We start from the raw sequence: 21,438 nt of genomic DNA, 5'->3' as shown, positions 1-21,438 counted from the left end.
CGGGGGAACGGCCCAATGCCTGCGCGGGAGGGGCGGGGCTGGCCGTGACGCGGCGGCACCTGGCTTAAAGGGGACAGCGCAACAGGTGGCGGCCGGGGCGCGGCGGGCGGCCCCGCCGCCCCCTCCGCCGTCGGGGACACACACGCGACCAGGCCGCCATCAGCCTTCCTGCTCCCCGGGGTCGGGAAAGTTTCCTACAGAGCGTAAGGGGTGTCCCCCGCGGCGGGTGTTTGAACCTGCTCCGTCCCAGGACCCGCCCTGCATTTCGGGGGCTGAGGCAGCCGCACGGGAACTCACACACCCTCACCACGCACCGCGGGCAGCAGCCGGAGGAACCCAACGCCGCCGCTGGCACCACCGAGCAGCCCCGCAGGGGCCAGCACTACCCAAGCCGGCAGGGGCAGGGCCCTTGCCCCTGCTTTTAGTTTTTATTATTTTCATCTTCCTTCTCCAGACCCACTCAGAATGAGCCCAGGGCCAGAAGAAAAAGGTGTTTCATCATCAGCCACCGAGAACTGAAGAGCAGCCCCTGAGGGAGGGGAAAATACCAAGGGCTGAAATTTCTCTGGGAGAGCTGGAAACATATGGCAGGAGGCAGCCTGCCAAAGCTGGCAGCATGCAGGAGAGATGTAGCAAGGAGGTGGCAAGCATTTTCCTGTTTAGTTAATTAATCTTAAAAATACTCATCCTTAACGATGGTGACTTGTTTTACAAAGTCCCCACGGCTAAAAAAAGCACGTAAATATCCTGTGGCTGTGAAACCACTAACCTGCTCTTTTTCTCCAAAACACTCTTCCGTTGATGGTCATTTTTCAAGTTGACATAAAAAGCTACGATTTCATTCGAGACAAGCCCAGCTCTCTCCAAAATGCGCAGATCCGTTAACCGGCAGCACAAGTGCCCTGGCTCACTCACCGCGGGATTTGAGAGCTCCGCACTCTCCCCAAGCGAGACTCCGCTGCCATCCCTGTGTCCTGGGGCGACACATCACCAGGCTACAGGAATGCAGAACCCAACTTACTTCTGTCCAGAAACCTTTATTCCGTGCAGTTTTTGAGCCAAATAGTAAAGAGTCCGAAGGTGACAGTTACAATCCCCACCCCGCAAGTCCTCACACACACACACGCACATCTCTTCTTCCGACGTCTTGAACAGAAAAAACTGATGTGGGTATTAACTCTCGTTCTTGCCGCTCTGTGTCCTGTTCAAGTGGTCAAAGCTGCTTTGGAGCATGGAAAGGGAAATCTTTAGCTGTGAAGATATAACCATCATAACATTACTTAAGTTAGTCTCCTGCATGGGTGAGTGATACCAGGAAAAGAACGTCTCCCTCCTTTTCTCTTAAAGATTTCATGCTATTTCCTCCTCCCTGTTTCTATAAACGGTTGCCTTACTGTGCTCTCCTAACAGCTACACTCTGTACAGTTTATAATTACTAACAGTCCAGTATGATAAAGTCTTAACACCTCGCCAGACAATAGTGCGAAAGATAAGCCACCCTGTCATTTTTACTCACAGTTAACATTCATAGCAAATACTCTAAGGAAAATGACAGCAAAGCATGAATTTTCTTTCAATGCCTGGCCCTCCCAGTGCATTTTGGTACACAAAATGTGTTTAGATTATTGACAACCCTCAGAAAACACAAGGTAACAGGCACTAAAATGTGTCATGACTTCCACACAAAAGTGTTATTTGGGATGAAAAAGGTGGCTGAATTCTCACTTTTTTTTTTGTTTACAGTCTTTGCTCAAAAGGCAGTTTAACACTTCAGAATTAGGAAATTTTTGGGTAGTAAGCAAAGAAACTGAAAAGGGCATGGAAACCTGAAAATTCATTTCTACAGTGAAATTTCCAGCACTCAAGATTTTTCAAGACATGATCAAAATGGTTAATAGATTAATAGCAATTTTGTGTGCAGAGACACCTCTGAACAAGAAGTATCAAAAATGGCTTCTTTTTCTACCCTCTTTTAGTGCGTGGGAGAACACAGAGCAAACTGGTGATGGATAGAGGTACATGTGAACTCCCCCACAGCTTTCCTAATCTAATAATTTCTTCTGTCACATTTTAAGGTTTAATAAAAGAACTTAAAATCAGAACATTCCTAGGTTATAAGTAAAAACACCCAAAGTATGAATTTACTGTCCTTTACTTACTGAGTTGAAATTTCAGCCTAGGGGTTTACCAGTCCTGGACTTCAGGATCAGAGAAACACAACAACATTCAACCACCTCATTTTTTTACATAGTGTTTGTAGTATGTAAGAGCCTAGAAGTGTAAATTACTGTGAAGAAAGAAGATTAACTCCATAGCTATGGAGCCTCTCAGAAACATATGGTCTGCAGAATTTATTTATTTTTCAGTGGAGATTAGGTGGCCCATGAAACCAAGGGTAAGTGAAGCTCCCACCCATATCTAGAATAGTAGTGGGGAGCAAAAGCCAGGATAAACCTGAGTGAAGAAACCCCATAATGAGGTGGGCAAATACTTAACATTACGTTTTGAGTTTTCTTAGAAAAGAAGTTTTTAATTACTCCAGTCTTTGCTTTGTCATGATGCAGAATTGCATCAACACATCTCATCAATAAAGGTGCTTGACAGGTTTAAGATTGACATCTAGCGCTTACTCAAAATTTTCATGACTCCTTGACCTGTTTTGTCCTAGGCTTGAATTTGGTACGTAGGCAGTGCTCATGTTTCTGATATTTTTTTATTTGACTAAGATTAAATATTCATGTCAAAGAAAAGCTCTGACAGCACACAGCAGAAAAACTTGAGTTGTTGAGAAACAAGGCTATCACCAGGAAAGACTAGCAGACCTACCTGCTCAAGCATTTCAATTGAGTCTCTCAAAACTCCCTTCACGTGTTTAACCTGTTCCTTATCATACTGAGGGATCTCCTCTTTTGATACCATTTCTGGCGATATGCTGAAAGAGATTGAGATCACATCAGAAACATGAAACAAGCGTCTCCGTGCTTTTCTAAAAGCAGCTGCTCTCTGCCACCATTGCTCTGCCATTGGCAAAAGCACACTTTCCCAAAAGCCACATAAAAAACTGCCTGCAGTTGAATTTCAATCCCTGTTGCCTTGAAAATACCGCCTCGGACCTTTGTAGACAATGGCTGCCACAGGCAAATGAGCTCACATTGTGTCTTCAGAGGGCAAGATCCTTCTTATGAAGAAAGTTACTCTAATCAGTTCTAAGATGATCACCAGAGGAGGTCACCACACCACTCAAGATCAGGTTATGGTTAACTTGTTTGGTCCATATTCAAGTGGAAGCAACATCTGAGCCTCTTCCATGTTGTCTGAATACAAAAGGCACCCAACATGGAAGTTTGAGGGGGAGAGGAGATTTGGCAGGAGACTCACAGAAAGAGACTAAAAAGCTAAATTAATCTTAAGCATTACATTTGAGATCATGCTGCTTCACACAGGATGAAGTGAACACTTCGATTCTGTGATCAGCACTATGATATTCACAGAAGATGAGTCACAGGAAGGTGATAAATGCAAGCTAAGGTTAACACTCCCCCAAAACACAGCTTGTCAAAGAAGAAATTTATTACTGCAAGACGCAGTCAAGACATGTCACTGGATATCAGCATAGACCACAGAAAAGCAGCAAGCCCCAGCAGCTTTTGAAAACTTACCACCGAGTTTCATTGTTCAAAATTTATTTCTTTACATCAGATTCTCACATAAGCTGAGGAAGAAAGAAAGCAAAGATTGTGAATTCAACTTACTTCAAAGAGCTTTCTTCCTGAAGCTGGACATGATAGAGGGACTGAGCTGCATGCTCTATCTTTGACAGTTTGAGAAACAGTGTTATATTCAGCAAGACCAAAAGCAGCAAACTGTAGAGAGAAGAGAACAAAAATCAAGTCTTGTAACAGTTTTGTTTGCAATGCTACAAAAACAAGATCTGGGCTAAAAACAGCTAAGAAAAGAGAATCCTTCTGTGAGGGGAAAAAAAAAAAAGGTGTGGGACAGCACTATACTGAAAATAAAGATCTATCCAATTCTTAGCAGTTAGTGTTAAGCTGTGTAACAGTAACCAACAGGAATGACAACAAGTGTCTCCTCTTCGAGCTTTTAAAACTAGGGATGAGTAAGTCCTAGATGTTTTTTAATAGGCTCAGACCTAAGTAGACCTGCAAGGTAGACTAGTTTGTCAAGTCAGCATTTTCATTCGTGTGTCACTTCTTAAGTCAACCCATTTCCCTCCTATATCTGAGTGCTCCATTAAAATTAGGTTAGCATCTACTGTGCTACATGCAATGTTAACATGCAAGTGAGGTACAGACAGATACAGATAAAGAGCAAGATGAGCTTGAGTCAAACCACGTTTTAATGCAAGTGAGTACTTACAAGACACTCATTACTACAATGATGGTGGTGGTCCTACTTACAGCATCTCTTTTCCTTCCTATAGGGCATGGAAGAGAAGGAGGTTAAAAAGTACTGAAGAACATTCCTAAAGGATGCCTGCAGATACATGCCAGTGCCCAGCATTTCACACAGAATAGCTCAACAGCTTCTGATGGAAAAAAATAACAGATCATGTGGGTGCACAAGATCATCTCCAACATTCACCAAGGCATTTTTGCAGTCAACTCAGACAAGCCAGCTGGACACTCAGGCTCTTCCATAAGGAACAGGATTCCCTCTACCCCAGTATGCTGTGGAGAACACAGCGCTGGGGTATGTTCACATTAAATCTAGATAGCCTGAGAAGGCTACAGTCCATCCACTACTAACTAACACTCATTCCGCACATACGCTGCTAGTCACACACGATCAGACAGGCTGCAAAGTGGCTCTCTTCTGCTTGTTCTCCTGCCCACGTTAGTCTTTCTGACAACCAGTGTCAAATCAAGTTCTCCTGTTACTTGTCCCATCCTTACTGGCTTGGTTTATGTATTGCCCTGCAGATAGCCTTATGAAAGGGCAGCTGCTAGCTGTCAGGCAACAGGGATCGATCAGACATTAGTGAGGGAGAGGAAGTGTGCATGTCCTGAGTAGCAATCACCTACCACTGTGGGCAGGCTGATCTTTAAATACAATTACCTGGTCTCCTAAAACACTTCCTTACATTCACATTTCCTGCCCTGGACAAAGGGCATACATGAAAGCTGTAGTGTATACTGAGACAGAATACACTCACCTGAAAAGGTGGAGCAGCAGTGGCAAAATTAAGTAATCAGGAAGTAATCTCAGCTGGGTAAAGAGTCCATTACACATGCTGTTGATCCAAATGCTCTCTCAGTGCTATACTCAATGTTATCTCCTCCTTTATGAAAGAGCACTTGCCCCTACTTCAGTGCATACAATTCAACTTGTGCCATGAAATCCATCATTCTCTGGTACACATTAGTGCACAGACATTCCTCATTTCTGTGGGTGTAGCTAATATCGTATATGCTAGCGTCCAAGGCTGCCATGCCTAGTGGCAGTGGAACTGCAAAAATGCTTCAGTGACACAGAAATTACAGAAGCAGACAGGAAATGGCCTCTTCAACATTAAAAAAAAATTAAATAAGAGATCGTAGGGCCAAGAGGCAAGTGGCAGTTAATCAACTCGTGAGTTGCATGTGCAGTCATTTGAAGAAATAATGCAATTTTTCAGCAACTTCACAAAAGCCAGGTTAAACTTCTTTCTAATCCTATCTCATTTTCAATCCTATGCAGGTACAGTACAGCATTTTAGGTTTTGGCTGGTTTTTTGTTTGTTCAGTTTAAAAACAGAGGGTGAGATTAGGTTTGATTTCATGAGATAGATACTCATAAAAGTGACTATGCATGCTCCAAATATATTTTATGCAAGCCTGAACACACGAAAGCATTTGCTACCACACCACTTAAAGGCAATGAGAGTAATACACACACATATATTACTCTTGCACTATTTTAAAAGTTAAGCTTTCTTGAACACACCTTTTGGAAAACAATTGATATAAAAGTTCCTACCTACTATGCTGCCCTGGGACTCTACTCCCATATCACTAGCAGAGTGCTGGGAAGAGCGTTTGGGAAGCGATTCTGCTAGACTCCGGTGTAAAGTGCGTCGTCTTCGTCTCAGGGCAACTAATTTTCCAGAGTCTTCTATGGACTGATTAATTGCATATTCCTCCATTAGGAGGTCTGATTCTGCAGTGGAAAAAATAAGGTTACTGAACTTTCAAAAGGAAAGCTGAAAAGCCTAGCACTAAAGACTTAAGTTGTAAGATATGGAGGGTGGCAGTGAAAGGAATAACTGTACCTTCTAGTAAAAGAACTTAGAACAGATAATTGACATAAACTACACCTTAACCTATACTACTTGTGCTGTTTGCTAGGTGGCATTTAGTACACTTTTCAGATACGATGACATTCAGCCTATGCAGGATTGTCTAACGATACGTTAACAGTTGGAGGAGCGCTTGAAGACACTGTTAGACTGAGACTAGGAATTGTGTTAGTCTGAGTCCGCAGCTCTTGGCTGGCCAGACCATTGACAGACACAGCCCGGGAGCCTGCCAGGTGCCACTGCTTCTTTTCTCACACCCACAGTCAAGGAAATACTTAAAGACAGGCACATGCAGTTGAGAGTAACCACTTTCCTGCTGCTCCTCATGTTTCCTTCAGAAAGCAATTACTCACAAGGTATACAAGAGCTCCTTGTTAGCATTAAGCTACCAGGCTTCTTTTACACCCTGGAATTGCCAGATATATTGATGACATGAATTTCTGACTTGGAGGTTCCTTTGGTGCTGCCTTCTTTTCACACCATTCTTTAAGGAATCAAGTTTGACAGACACGAAAACATACATAGGAAAGGTAGCCTCCTTACTCCAGCACAAAGAAGAAAATGCCTCACCAAGTTGTTTGAAGTTTTCCTGTATTCCTCCCCAGGTATTCTTCTCGATTACAGACTTGACAAGGCCCCAAGGCTGTTTTTTGTACTTCACTTCCGCAGAAACCCTAATAAAGAGAATGCAATACTGAAAGAGCACTCTTCTAAGTAGCACAGTGATAGCAGAAGTCTCTTATCAGAATCAGGCCTCTAGTTTATGACCATAATCTGAAATACCAACTGGAACTGCCTTGGCTTTCCACCTGGGCAGCGCTTACACCAAAGCAAGGCAAGAGACAGACAGTAGCAAAGACAACATTTCTAGCTAAAGCCTCAGAAGATCTGACCGTCCAAATTAGGGCAAACATTTTGAAGTGTTTTCCTTCACATTCAAACTATCATAGAATTTCTGCCCTCTGAAGTGTTGTCATTTTAACATACATTTAAAATAGGCTTCAGGCTTTCAGATCATGAAGTCCTTCTTTTTCCTCTGTACGTGTACACATGATGTGTTGCATGGGCACTGCAATGTCAGCAGGTGAAATTCGTTATCACCACCCATGCACCAAGTGCTCAGACCCTACCCTGACCGGACAGAAATTAAAATCTGTCTTTCTGTGAGCATGACAGAGGGGAAGTGACTTTCCTGCCTTGGATTCTCCAAGTCAAGCTAATCAATAATGTCTCCAGAATAGAAATCACATCACAAAATCATACGGTAGTTTACATTAGAAGGCACCTTAAAGTTCATCTAGTTCCAACCCCCCTGCTATGGGCAGGGACACCTCCCACTAGACCAGGCTGCTCAAAGCCCCATCCAGCCTGGCCTTGAACACTTTCAGGGATGGGGCATCCTCAGCTTCCCTGGGCAACGTGTGCCAGTGTCTCACCACCCTCACAGTAAAGAATTTCTTCCTGTTATCTAATCTGAATCTACACTCTTCCTGTTTGAAGCCATTACCCCTTGTCCTATCACTACATTCCCTTGTAAGAAGTCCCTCGTTGAATTGGAGCAGAATCATTCTTCAGAGAAGCAGAATCCTCCTTCAGAGGGCTGCTTCTAATAACTGAATAAATCCCAAAGCTCTTCATAAAGGACAAAAGGATAGCCTGTGAATTTGATTTAAGTCAAGTACACTGATCGCCCTAGAATACACTTTTTTCAGCATTTTCAAATAATCAATGTAAGCCCATTGTGTTTTTAGTCTAACAAAACAGCACCTTTTCATAGAGTTTTTGAGCCACTTTAAATGCAGTATAATAAAGGCAGCTGTAAAACCACCATGCACCTTCTGTTCTATACATGCATGCTCTGTGCACCATACTGAAACCTAGATTTTTGCTCTTACCATAGGGTTGCCATGTATCTCGGATAAAAGAAATACATCCCTCAAAGAGGAAGAATGACTCACTCAAAAATCATCCAGAACAGTTGTTCAACGACCTTTCTTCCCTTCTCCTCCCAGTAGAGAGGGAGTCTTCAGCACTTTGATAGCCTGAGATAAGCCAGAATAAAATCCAGGCTTGCTTACCTTTCCTAGGTACTGGTGAAGTTTGAGATAAAAGGCTTTACTGAAGACAGAAGAAAAACTACCAAGGATTACATCATCAGAAAGTGACACAAATGTACTGAATATGGAACTTGATCACTTCAGGCGTTTTCAACAAACAGGATATGGGATAGAAAAGAAGTGCCTTTTAAGACTTCCCTATCTAGGTAGAGTCAATAATGAAGCCTGGTTTACTGGAGTACCCTGCCAGCAGAAGTAGGCACGTTCCATCTTCCCTGCATCTTCATGTGAACCATCCTCCTCTGCAGGCCCTGAGCAAGGATAGCTGGGAAACTCTGTAATAACACATCTCAGGTAGTTCCAGTTTATCCCACTCACACACCTGCACTCAAAAATGCAAGGCTAATCAGAACACAGTTCAGTCTTGGGGATGAGTTCTGTACCTTGTAGAGTCAACGTAAGAGTTCATTTCCCACTGAATTAATGAGATTCAAATACAGCATTCATGCAACGAGATAAACCAAACTTATTTTTCAGAAGAGATCCCCAACTTCAAGAGAAACTGACCTTCTCTATGCTGTTGGCAGATCTTTTGATAAGCACACTTCATCAACCTCTAACATATGTGCCTTGGCTTCTCCCCTCCCACTGTGCACCACTCAGGCTCACCGTAATCGACACTTGTGACTGGATGTGCGGCTGATGTAGTATCTGTTCACAGTGTAGAAATAATCATGGTAGGGGACATCATGGGTCAGTACCTCAGCATCCACCTGATAAGACTGACCTTTCTGACTCTGCTTATGCAGGATCTATCATAAAAAAAATAAAAATAAGAAGGTATATTCATGGTACCCAATCTCCATTCCCCCCAACCCTCCCCCCCCCCCCCCCCCCCCGCCCCTTTTGGTCTGAATTCCTTAGGCTAGATCCACCAACTCCAAGAGAACTAGAGCAGGGAGAAAGCCTGAACAACCACAATAAAAAACAGTTACGAATGGCAAGTATAGATGGCGTGTGGAAAGAGAAGATGCCTCCTGCTAGAGCCAACACAGGCAGCAGCAGTACTTCCCCACTGCCATTTCAAGTACCTGATGCAAGGCTGGCCACTGACCTGTGACCACAGCTCTTTGACACTGACATACAACCTTTCCCAAAGCGGAGTTACAGGATAGTTGAGATTGGAAGGCACATCTAGTGGTCATCTTGTCCAAGAATCCTGCTCAAGGACAGCCATCTAGAACTGGTTGCCCAGACAGCTTTCCAATATCTCCAAGGAAGGAGACACCACAACCTCTATGGACAACCTGTTCCAGTGCTTCATCACCCTCACAGTAAAAAATGTGTTTCCTGATGTTCAGAGGGAACCACCTGTGTTTCAGTTTGTGCCATTCCCTCTGGTCCTGTCACTGGGCACCACTGAAAGGTGTGGCTTTTGATAGTGAAGGCCTGGCTTGGTCTTCTTTGCACCCTCCCTTCAGACAGTTGCATACATTGTAAGATTATCCCCCGAGCCTTCTCCAGGCTGAACAGTCCCAGCTCCCAGCTGTTTCTCGTATGAGATGCTCCAGTCCCTTAATCATCTTAGTGGCCCTTTGTTAGACTCTTTCCATCTCTCTCTTACCAGGGACCCCAGAAATGGACACAAAGCATTTCATTGCATCTTTTCACCCCCTCCCAGTTCATAAGTTCATAACACTTTTCCCCACAGACTGCAGGAGAAGTTTGCAGCCATCTGTAAAGGTAGAAAGCCTCTCTGATTTCATCGACATTTGCCCATTAACGGTGAGAGGGGCACAGCAAGCTACCCTTAGAGATGCTATGTTTAAACTGCAGATCCACATTCAGCTCACTGAACTCTAATCCATTGACAGATCTCTCACAGACCATAGGGTTGACCTCTCCCCTGCTTTAAAGGGCACCAAACACACACACGCACACAGTACCTGCTTTTCGGTTGCAGTTGTGAACTTCCCACAAAGTGGATTGTTAATTGTTACAGTGTATGTCAAAGTCCTCAACTGATTGCCACTGGCATCTCTATTCCAAGGGGTTGACACAGCATCTAGATGAGAAATTATGCAAAATCTCACATGCAGATTACCTAAAAGGCATTACCTCTACCCTCTCATATCTTAACATTTTAAGAACAGTGGTGTGGAGACAGACAGAAAACTAATTCCAAATGGTTGTGTTTTTTGCAGGAGAAGGGAAAATTGTAGTTCACTGATGAACAAAGGTGACACACTAAGTAGCTGAACCTGAGCCTACTCAAAGAGACTTGAGGGTGGGGAGAAGAATAAGCAATTAAATGAAAATACGTCATTTCCCATCTGCTTAAAGCTGAATAGATTCACTTAGCATTATCAAAAGCTTTTGCCACTTTCCCTTCCAAGCTGATACTGAATAAATATTACTCTTTTTGACTTAATTTTCTGTCCTTATGATCTCAGTGAATAAAATTTACTCATCCAGAAAATTAAAGCCTGTGAGTATCATTTAGGAGGATGCAGTGATTTTGCCTGTGTGCCAGCCATACACATTTCACTATTTCTGGGACACAATGTAATCAGAAATACCCCACAGAATGCATGAATTTAATAGCCTACCCAAAATTCAGGCATCAAGGTGCAGGTTTGTCGTGCACTAAAATTAGGTTTTTCCTCTGAGATGTGACTGATCTACAGTGACAACAGGCTAGCTTTAAATATCCTCTCTCATATTGCAACTTTAAAGCTTAAAAATTCTTTTAAAGCAAGAAGAAACTTAAAATTCAACTTAGCCCTATTTAACATTTCTTAGAGGTTGAAATTTTCAGGATAGTTTGCAACATAGACAGAAGGGAGAAGAGTATATTACCTACTATACTCCTGGAATTGAGAAACCTCTGCATGAAGTGAGAATTGGTGAAAAGGATTTCAAACATCTTGTCTGCAGTGATGTGGAAAACTCTGTTTATAAAAAGTCTCCCATAGAGATCATTCTCAGAGACAGTCTCCTTCACCGCTAAGGAAAGGCAGAGAGATTAGGTTAAGAAAAGAGCAGTATTATGAAGAAACTTTAGAATATTCTAAGTTTTAATACAGCTCAAATCCTTCCCAAGCTTGCATCAGCATTTGTTTCTCACTCTCAGAAATCCAGTAATGATAGCAACACATGATTTGGTAGGTAAGCAAAGTCGAGAGTTGATTTTTCCAGTTCCCCCTTCCCCCCCAATTTCCCTATGCAAACATAAGTTTACAAATCAACATCACAGGGTCCCATTCCTTTAGTTTTGCCTTCAGTATTCTATTAATCCTACAGGAAACACCAGGGAAGACAAAAAGTTAGCATACTCTTCATTAATATATGCAAATGACACATGCATAGCAAGCAGGACAGTGAAACCATACTAGCTTTCTTCTTACTTGTGACTAGTTTCATAACTCTGCTTTTAACATCTGTAATGCTGGTAGCATCCACAGTTTAAGAGACCAGGCACAGACTCCCAAGTGGCTCCTCAAACTGTTCCTCCCTCCATACCTATTTATAAAAGAAATGCAGGAGGTACCCTGCCGCGTTTTGCAGTCCTGAAAACTGCACCAAGATGCTTGATTGCCATCCCCTATTTCAAAACCACCACCAAGTGCCCCAGCGGTGTTCTGTGGCTGCAGCACTGATCCTTGCTATTTCTGCTTCTTCTTGGTTGCTGGCATGACTCAGCTTTGTGGTTGTCTCAGCCACTCTTGCAAGAGACAAGGGATAGAATTATAATCCTGGAGGGCAAACAGTTTCCTATGTCAACCCCAGGTCAATCTGCTTATGATTTAGAAACAAGTCCATTCTAAGTTATAATTACCAAAAAACCCCCCACCCACACATCGCTAAAACAAAACAAAAAGCCTGAAAGCAAATCTTGCAGAAGCAAAACAGAAGTCAGGACATCTAACCTTTCAACCCATACAAATGAATGCTCAGAGCTAGCAAAGGTCAGCGCCAGCCACCAATGCAAAGGTAGCTTGAATATCAAGCTATAGTTCACAAGCTGCCTATAGGCTGAGGTTACAGCACTTAAGACATTACTGCTTGGTACCAGTCGGTATTGATAAATGCAAATGCAGCAACGAAACACCACAACAGTCCCCAACGAAATACAGTTCTGACTGAGCAGACTTCCGCTCCAGTGCTGCTTCTAGCCTGCTAAAAGCCCCTCTTACACATCTCCCTCCAAAAAAAAGCTCCCTTCGTCCTAATCGGGCTTCAATGTAGGACCCCAGGAGTAAGCATGAGTGCCATATTTTTGTGCTTGCACAAGAGATGGACTTCCTTCCCATGTCATGTTCTCCTTATGCAATTGTAAGTCTATACAATTGCGAGGTGGGAAAGAAAGCAAGCACGCATTTCAAGAGGCCTATTTAACCAGCCAATATGCAGTCATTACTTACTAGAATACCCATTCTGCTGTGCTGAAACATTCTGCGGGAAGCCTGAAATTCATCCTGGGTTTTCAGCTTATGTTCACTGTGTTTCCTCTCAGAGCTGAGCCTAATTCCAGCGAATGCAGCCCGAGTGAACAGTAAGTTTGACCTCATCTAATAAGGCCTCAACATCACAGACCTCTCCTTTCAGAGTGCAGTCCCCACTTCCTCTTTTGCTAAGGGACAGGAAGCTTCAGATATTGGTGCTGACATTCCCCTTGCCTACTGCGCATCAGCTAACGTGTGTGGAGTCAGACACCAGGTAATTCAAAGCTAGTTACTCTGGCTGAGTCTTACTCAGCTGGACCTTGATATGCCCAAGGAATCTGCTACCACTTAAAAAAAAAAAAAAGGCGAAAAAATACAAAGGCTATCTGTGTGTGTCTTAGCAAATACAAGATAATACAAGTTACCTTTGCCCCAGTGAGGCTTAGCTAAACAACATAATTTTATGTTTACCTGAAATGCCTGAGGACAGCTACTATGTTTCTGCTGATGTGAGGTAATTTGGTAAACCAGAGCAACTTATGATATGCACAAAGCTCATGCATTATTACCTTAAGGTACAGACCTTGCTACTGAAATATTTTACTCTTCAAGCATGAAATCTGTCCTCCTTGTACCAAGTCTTACACAAGAGTATCCATGGGTCTGTACAAGATTTCCTGTTACTTGATTTGCCTACGCTATTTTTATCTAGTCGTGTACCTATTGAGAAATATGCTTTTACCTACAATCCCTCTCAGGTCTTGGAACAAACACACACAATTTTAAAAATGGTGTTATCATATAAAGCAGTATTTTCAGAAAATCCAAGCTGAAACTAGGTTGATACATCAGGCCTATCAGCCACTTTAGATGCTAGGATTCAAAAAAGCTGTTTTCCAGAAAGCCTGGAAATCTTTCAGATGATAGGTCTGGAAGGTACAAGTATGAATGCTGCTGTGAGTTCCACATCTGTGAAAGCAAGTCTCTGCATGGACCGAGAACTTGACAAGCTTCAAGTCACTTCAATCTGGGCTTCTCAAGAGTTTATCTGTAGAAATCCTGGATGAAGCAGCAAGCAGGAACAGTGGCACTGCAAAGTATAAGCGTACAGTATACACGCTTGCAATTTGAACAGGATAGAAAGCTTTAACCCCTCATCTCTGCTACAAATGAACATACATGTTTGTCTACTGGTTTTTTTTGTTTGTTTGTTTTAACTCACACAGATAAACCTACCTGCCTTTTTTTTGTCTCAATACTAGAGCAACATGAAGCATTTTACCTAGGACTGGCTTAGAAATATTGTTCATGAACGAAATGTTTTGTGCAAGTATCTAATATCAATTTAACTCCTTAACTTTTAATGCCATTCTAACTCCTCAGCAGTATGCAGTTATCAACCACTAACTCTCTTTGCCTGAACACATTTATAGACAAATTGGAGTTACTGTCTGGTAAAAGAACATGAGATTATTCTGACTTTAGGTTAGGATCCCTAGGGACCCTCAAAAAAACCCCCCCAAAACACAAGAAAAACGTATTACCCAGAGTGCCCTGGTTCAGCATGAAGACAGCAAATCTGTCCCTCCCCCGCTATTGCCTTGCGCTTCCGTAAGGTCATTTTCATCACTGCAAGGCAAGCTGTGATATACTGTTTGAACATAATACCATTATACACCAGTGATTGCAGAGTTTTGGAAACATCTGCAGTGCAAGAAGAGAGACAGAAAACTGGAGGGGCAGAAAGGACACAGGAAAAAAAAAGTGTTCTTAAAATTCCTGTTAACAGCCAACAGCTGGAAGCTAAACACACACACCATAAGCAAATGAAGAAAGCTGAACAGGTAAGAGCAGAGGCTATCAAACAAATTAATAAGATAGCCGATTTTTCCATTCCATGGAGTTGCAGGAGGATCAGGAGAGAAGAAAAAAAAAGTATCTATGCAAATCTTAGCACTGTTAAGGATGTGTATGCCACTGGGGATAGGGAAAAAGTGTACACTGCATGAAGAATATGCAGGTATGAGCCTTTAGCCAGATACACCTGAAATCAAGTCCATAAAACCAATTCCTAAAGCGAATGTGTTCCAGACACCATCTATTTAAAGACTATATCAGCAATATTAACCATTATCAAAGAGCTCTCCTACACTTTAAAAGATTAAATACAAAATAAACTCAGGGAGGTACCAAGTAAATATTGTGACAACACTAGCTTTTTCCAGTACACTAGAAAAAAAAATATGCCTTTGCCTTTAGATAACTCAAACATGTATCCTCCAAACCCCAAAGCAAGTAATTGGAAGTTATATAGTCAACAAAATACATGCTTTTGGTATTTTGATTAAAATACCACCAAGGTAACAGGGCTACTCCTCCTTAAATACAAAGTATAACCAAAATTTCCTACTTTGGGGGAAAAAAACCCCAAACACCTAAACCACAGCTGAACTAATTTCAGACACCCTGTAATTTAAATTGTTTTCTGCCCCATATATTCCTATCTGCAAGAAAAGTCAAGTCACCATCGTACCCATCTCACAGCACCACAGTACAAGCAGTTACGCTCTCCTGCAGATCACACATTTAAGGTTCCAGTAATACAAATGGAAACAATACAGTAAGTCTGTCAAGTTCTGAAAGGAAATTAGGAATTTATGATGTCTCCATATACAGTAAAGCTTTCTAACAGAAAAGACTTTTTCAGTTTCCTGCTTCCCCCTGCATATAGAAACCCTACACACAAGAGTCACTTGAGGAATTTCAGAATCTCCTGGCTCTATTTTGGAACTATATATTCTGGGCTCGAGCTAAAATTTGTTTTCTGAAATTTAGAATTAAGACCACAGATGTTAATTTCTAGCTTAGCCAAAAGTTTGCCACGGCTCTACATTTATACTCCAGTTTATGAAGCAGAACAAAAGCACCAAGATGCAGGTCAATAGGCCAGTGGTGCACAGGGAGACTCATACCCCCTCCATCGCCCAGTAAACCATGCGAGAATTGCTTAGGGCAAGGGAACTAGTGTTGCTAAGGCTCTGGTATTCCAGCTTTGGGCATCAGGTGGACCCAGAGTTGGAGAACAACAGTCTTGAGCTTGCCCCTCACCTTATTTGCCAGGACACCTCCATGGGTTGCCTGAGTATGAGCCAGAGGACACAAGAGAGATTAATCGCATGGGTAAACCTTTGCCACGTGGGAAAGCTAGTTTCATTTGCATGAAGGAATTCACCTTGTAAGAGTATGGGGCAACTGCAATAGAAAACAGACAGAGAAACAGAAGAAAAAAGAATTCTAAGCATGAAGGGAATTAGAGAACAGATTGATGTTGTGGAACTAGAAAATCCTGCTCTGAATAAAAAAAAAAAAAAAGGACTAGTCTTGGGAGAGGGCGGAGAAATAACAAAAGCAGCATAAAGTCAGTTCTCTTTTTAAAGAGACATCTCCAGTTTAATATGCTGTATTTACTCAACATCATCAATGCAGGGATGACAGGGAGCATTTACTGCTATCACTTAGGCAAATAGCAGCATGAAAGACAACAGGACTATTTTCAAATCAGTTTCACTGGAGACCTTTGCCTTAAGTAATAAAATCCAGAGACATAAGAGAGATGTGGCACTAAGAGGATAGGAAAACTGCAAGATATCTAAAACATACAAAGGCCAAAACTTTCTGCTGCTGTAAAAGACACACCTGTGATGGATAACCAATTAATTTGTGGAGCTCATTAAATGTGTAGGAGTATGGCATAAACAGCAGCCTGTTCAAGTAGGTATACTCACAAAAATGACACAACCTGACATGCATCAAGTTAAATCTGAACTCAAGCAAACACAGCAGCAGTGTGGGTGAGCAAAAGGAAAGTTACTTGAATATAAAGTATATTGTCAGGCAACAGTCATAACCTGGAGGCAGCCAATTGAATCCATGACTTTGAAAGCTTTCCTGGACACCTGAGTGATCCCAACATAATGACACCTGCAAGCAACTTCAGTTGCCAACTCTGAAAGGATGAGATGCAAGGTTTCTCAGACAGATTAAGAACTGGCCTCAATTAACTGAGCTGTTCTATTCTGCCAACAGGTGATGAAAGTAAGTAATCTCCGCATATGAAAGAGATATTCCACTGCTACCGAGCACACTCCTACTGTTGAGCTTCTCTGTCCTTCATTTGCATATTATCATACTACTTTGCAACCAATACAGGTTGTGCACACCTTGTTTTAAAAGCAGTTACAGAGTACAAGACTGAGATATTTAACAAAACAACCACCACAACTTCAGTGCACTGTCTGAACAACTATGGCCTTCTGGCACAGACAAGCTCCCCATGGTAAGTGAAAAGCTCACCTCAGACACCAAGAACTTGTCAGGGCTACTGTGGGACCACTGAACGAGCACCCACAGACCTCAGCAAAAGTCTCACTGTCATCCAGCCTAGGTAGAAGGCACATTCTGGCCTCAGTCTCTCCCCACAATGTAGCAAAAACCCTCATAACCAAAACCATCGCAACATACAGCTATGCTTTTCTCTCCTATGGTGAGAAGAGGAAACTCATAACAGCACATAACAGCCAAGTTACAATCTCTACACTGCCGTGGTATCCAAGTTTCTTCTCGTCTTGTACTGGGTAATGAGATACAAGGATGGTACATTAGGATCCATTAAGATACTAACTCAGTTGGCACACAAGTATAAACTGTTCCAAGATACATGGTCAAGGTTTTTCATCTTCAGACCAGATTCAGAATATGCACAATACAGTCCTGGAGGCTGGGAAGTTGTCTTGCCTGGACTTTCAGTGAGTTCCTCAGTTTACTCCAACAATATTGAAGCCCATATACCTCAAGAAATTAGAACTGTAAAGAAGGGGGGGATGGAGAGGGTGGGGGAATCTTTCAGAAACTGGAGAACAATCTGAAATATTTCCCCTCAGTTCCCAAGAAGTGAAGACAAAGAAAAATCTTTGAAATACCTGTGAGAGCATGGAAAGTGAACAAACACCACTGCAATGACAAGAAACCTTTTTTTTTTTAAGTTTAAGCTGTTAGTAACTATTTACCCACCAAAAGAAAAAAGCAAAACCACAATCTGTTTTTGTTCTAAACACCCCCAACAACAACTTTTTTTTCTTCCCCAGAAACTAAGATACAAAGATGTTTTTGCCACAATTCTGTGAAACAAATAAGCAAGTAAGTTTCATAAGATCAGAAAGTTCTCTAACTTGCTCCACAAGTGAGCTGGAACACCACAGTCAGATTGTCTTCATTGTCCCAATTAAGAGATTTACCTTCTTCACTATCTGACGCACTGCTCTTCTCTGGAAGATTTTCATTCTCATTCAGGTCCAAGGACTTTTCTAAAGACCTGCTCCTGACTAGCTTAACAGGTTTTCTTTCTGAGGATGGAAGAGGGCTCTTCTTTATTTGCTTCTCATTTGGAGACTCCTCCACCTGAAACAACCCAGAGAAAAAAACTGCATCAGGAATCACAGGCTATTTAAAAAGAGAAAGTTACTTTAAGAGAAGACAGACATATAAAGGAAGCCACAAGTTCTATCCGCTCAATTACCACAGAGTCAAGCACTAATTTCTCCCTTGTTCCCCTACCCAGCCAACCACTCTTCCTCTTTATTTCACTTCACCATGGTAACATGGGACAAATTTACTCATCTGCATCCTCATACCTAAAGCTGCCTTAAAAGGGACAGTTTACTCCCCATCCAGGCCCCTTGAACGGTTTGGCCCCCTTCTCTGCATCAATGCTAGCGTTTATAAATTCATTAACCTGACTCAGATTATTTTTTTTAATCTGAGTTGGTTTTTTCCTACCAGTTTAGCAAGGGGTCCAACAATCCTGAGGGGAAGCACAATGAAATAGACAGGGCCTCCCTTTTTCAGCAAGATTAGATCATCCCAATTATATATTTGAAAGGTGTTCTTATTTTATAGGGCTCCATTATCCTTCGACCAAAAAAAAAAAAAACCAAAACTTTAAAACACTGTCTAGAGCCATTCTACCTGTAAAACATTACTTCTCAGAAACAAAGCAATGGAGTAGCATTTGCCATCGCCAATATATAAGCAGTACATCCCCCAAAACATCACTCACTGAATCAAATGATGCAGCTCTTAACCCCTAACTATAGTAACAGGCAGCTAAACTTACATGCCATTGCACATAAAGTAATTTCTAGTGAAACCATATGCGCAAGGTTCATACACCTCAAAATGCCACCGAAAAGCTTAGCTATGAGCTACAAATCATAGCTTCAAATCTCCTCAAAGCTCCCATTGCCTCCAGTGGAACAGATGGGATCAACAGTAGCACAGCCCCCCCATATGCAGTAGTGCACTGACCAAAATACATATGATCAAGCCTCCTCAACTGAGGATTTCCAATTCATCTTCAATACCTTCATCCCTAAAGGTTATTCAGCACACTCAAAAAAGCAAGAGCATCTGCTGCTGGAACAGTTACCACATACTTCCTATACTTCTTCGCTTTTTTGAAAATAGAGACCATCTACGTTTTTGTGCAACTGAGGGCCATTAGCAGAAGGTGGGTGGCTGGAAAATAGAGACAGGCATGAATCTGATTGCAGTATAAGCAGGCAAAAATACTCCCTCAAGGTCAAAAAAAAACCCAACATACCACCAAACAGGAAGACTGCATCAGAAAAGCAGATCAGTTAACAAATGCTCCTGTTGAAAGGAGCTACCATGCCTGAAGTTACATTCAGTCACACAACAGGAACTAGGACAGACCCAACATTTCCATTTCAAAACACTCTACCAACACAGACGGAAGTCAGAAAGGAGCTAGTTGTGGTTAAACAGTCTAAAAATTGACACAGATCCCGCACAAAGCCAAAGAACTCATAGCATTTTGATGAGGATCAGGAATCTGGTGAACAGGTGGGGCTCCCATCAGCAGCATAAGAGCAGCTCCCTCTATGCCATGTGCAGAGCAGGAAAGCCCGGCTAAAGTAAAAGACTAGAGCAACAGCTCCTACAAAAAAGCCTTTTGTGATGTCAGGCAAGATGAGATTAATGCTAAAGTTTTTGGAATAACTGATTAACTCAAACACAGTTTTCTTGTTTCTATTTTTTTTTTTCCAAAGGAGTAGTGATTTTAAGATCTGTCAGCTGGAATTAAAGATGTATAATTTCTTCTGTGTGTACATTTATCTCCTGAGCTAGTCCAAGGCTGATAAGCTCTGTGCCAAGGCTTTTCAGTTTTTTTAGTCTATGAACAGCAGGCTCCAGGACTGGAAGGCTCTAAGGTCTCCCTACGAGGGGTGGAGGCAAGAATATGGTTGATTCATTCAGGCAATAAGGCGGTTCCCACATTGTGATGAACCACACTTATGTCTCTCAAGCATAGGACACATGTCGTGACCGGTGTTACGCACACTTTCTCTAATCAACTATGGACAACTATTGATGATATTTTTTCCAAGACAGGCCAAGTACTATGGCCGACAACTCCACCAATTCAGATCTCCCTCTGAAGAGAGCTTTAGGACTTTGCCTACCAGAGGAGGAAAGAAGGGGTTAAGCCTGTTTCTCTCCAGTCTTCAGAAGGTGATTAAGTGTGTTTTGTGTCATCAGTGACATGGTTTTTGGTAAATACACTCAAAGCACTACTGTCTCCTCCTACTGCCCCTGTGTTTCTACAACATATGCTGTAATCCTGGGGTTGCGGAGAGTGTGGTGACATCTTGAGAAGTGCCAAGTGACACATACAGGCTGAACACATTCATTATGTATTTTAGTTACACCGCAACAATAAGCTATGCAGTTCAGCTACATGTTTATCAAGACTGCACTTTTACACTACAGTTGAAGGACTTTTTAAGAGCAGTTCATTCAAGGGAGAATCCTAGTGTTTTTCCTTGCATATAGACTAAATCCCTAGGCATTACTGCTTACCAACATGCCCATTTAGCACCTGCAAGAGACATCTCAGGGCGTGGCACCCAGCAGGTAAACAACACACTTTTCCAGGCAGAGCAATTATTTTTAAACAGCTTGTTGTTGTGCAAGACTTATGAGTCCAAACCAAGACTACCTGGGTAGAATTTTAGTTATCCTAAAGAGCTCAAATTCCAGCAGCATCCACAGGCCTCCCTTACAGCTCTCCAAAAATCTTATTTTACACTGCTAGGATTTCCATGAGGGATACCCATCATCTGATTAACTAAGCTTTTAACATCTGAAAAACAAATACCAGTATTGTTTGCTGGGTACGAGTCTCTAGCCATTAACTTGGATTTCGCCAAAACTACCTAAAGCCTGCTTAACCTCCTGATCAGTTTTAGCGAGTGATAAAAGCCAGAAGATTTATATAGATGTAAAAACTACTACAAGCATCTCCTTTTTTCTCTCCCCAAATTTTCCGATGCAGAAACAGCAGTTAGGTATCCAATCCTAGTTAAGTTTATAAGAAGTGCTTTAATGATTTATTTGCTTTTCTAGGATCTTTCCCTTGGGGTATCTATTAACTAAGAGAAAATGCCTGTAACCTTTTAGGACTGCAACTACACACAAGAGTCCCAGCAACTGTGCACACCTCAGATACCGCTACTAATGCGCTTGCCCTCCCAACCAGCCAAATACATTCACAAACTCATAC

The 21,438-nt window shown here is 42.2% G+C and overlaps 1 protein-coding gene across 5 annotated transcripts in view; it reads right to left on the bottom strand.

The window, feature by feature from the left end:
• Positions 1-27: 27 nt before the first annotated feature.
• GRAMD1C (GRAM domain containing 1C) overlaps positions 28-21,438 on the bottom strand; it is a 57,825-nt gene continuing 36,414 nt past the window's right edge. The window contains exons 9-18 of one of the 5 annotated variants that reach the window (XR_010073179.1): positions 18,092-18,254; positions 11,212-11,358; positions 10,299-10,417; positions 9,022-9,164; positions 6,866-6,969; positions 5,977-6,156; positions 4,419-4,435; positions 3,753-3,863; positions 2,827-2,932; positions 28-1,251 (exon numbers count right to left, since the gene is read on the bottom strand). Coding sequence is in view for 4 of the 5 variants with exons in the window: in XM_063351174.1 (XP_063207244.1) it covers positions 1,174-1,251; positions 2,827-2,932; positions 3,753-3,863; positions 4,378-4,435; positions 5,977-6,156; positions 6,866-6,969; positions 9,022-9,164; positions 10,299-10,417; positions 11,212-11,358; positions 18,092-18,254 (1,209 nt within the window). In the remaining variant the exon portion in view is untranslated. Of the gene's footprint in view, positions 1,252-2,826; positions 2,933-3,752; positions 3,864-4,377; positions 4,547-5,976; positions 6,157-6,865; positions 6,970-9,021; positions 9,165-10,298; positions 10,418-11,211; positions 11,359-18,091; positions 18,255-21,438 lie in introns of those variants that run through there. The other 4 variants (XM_063351174.1, XM_063351199.1, XM_063351182.1 and 1 more) reach the window with 4 other exon arrangements.

This window comes from Chroicocephalus ridibundus, chromosome 1 (assembly GCF_963924245.1).
Source record: "Chroicocephalus ridibundus chromosome 1, bChrRid1.1, whole genome shotgun sequence".
NCBI classification, from domain to species: Eukaryota; Metazoa; Chordata; class Aves; order Charadriiformes; family Laridae; genus Chroicocephalus; species Chroicocephalus ridibundus.
The sequence above is the reverse complement of the archived record's forward strand: the minus strand, read 5'-3'. Positions and strand labels throughout refer to the sequence as shown.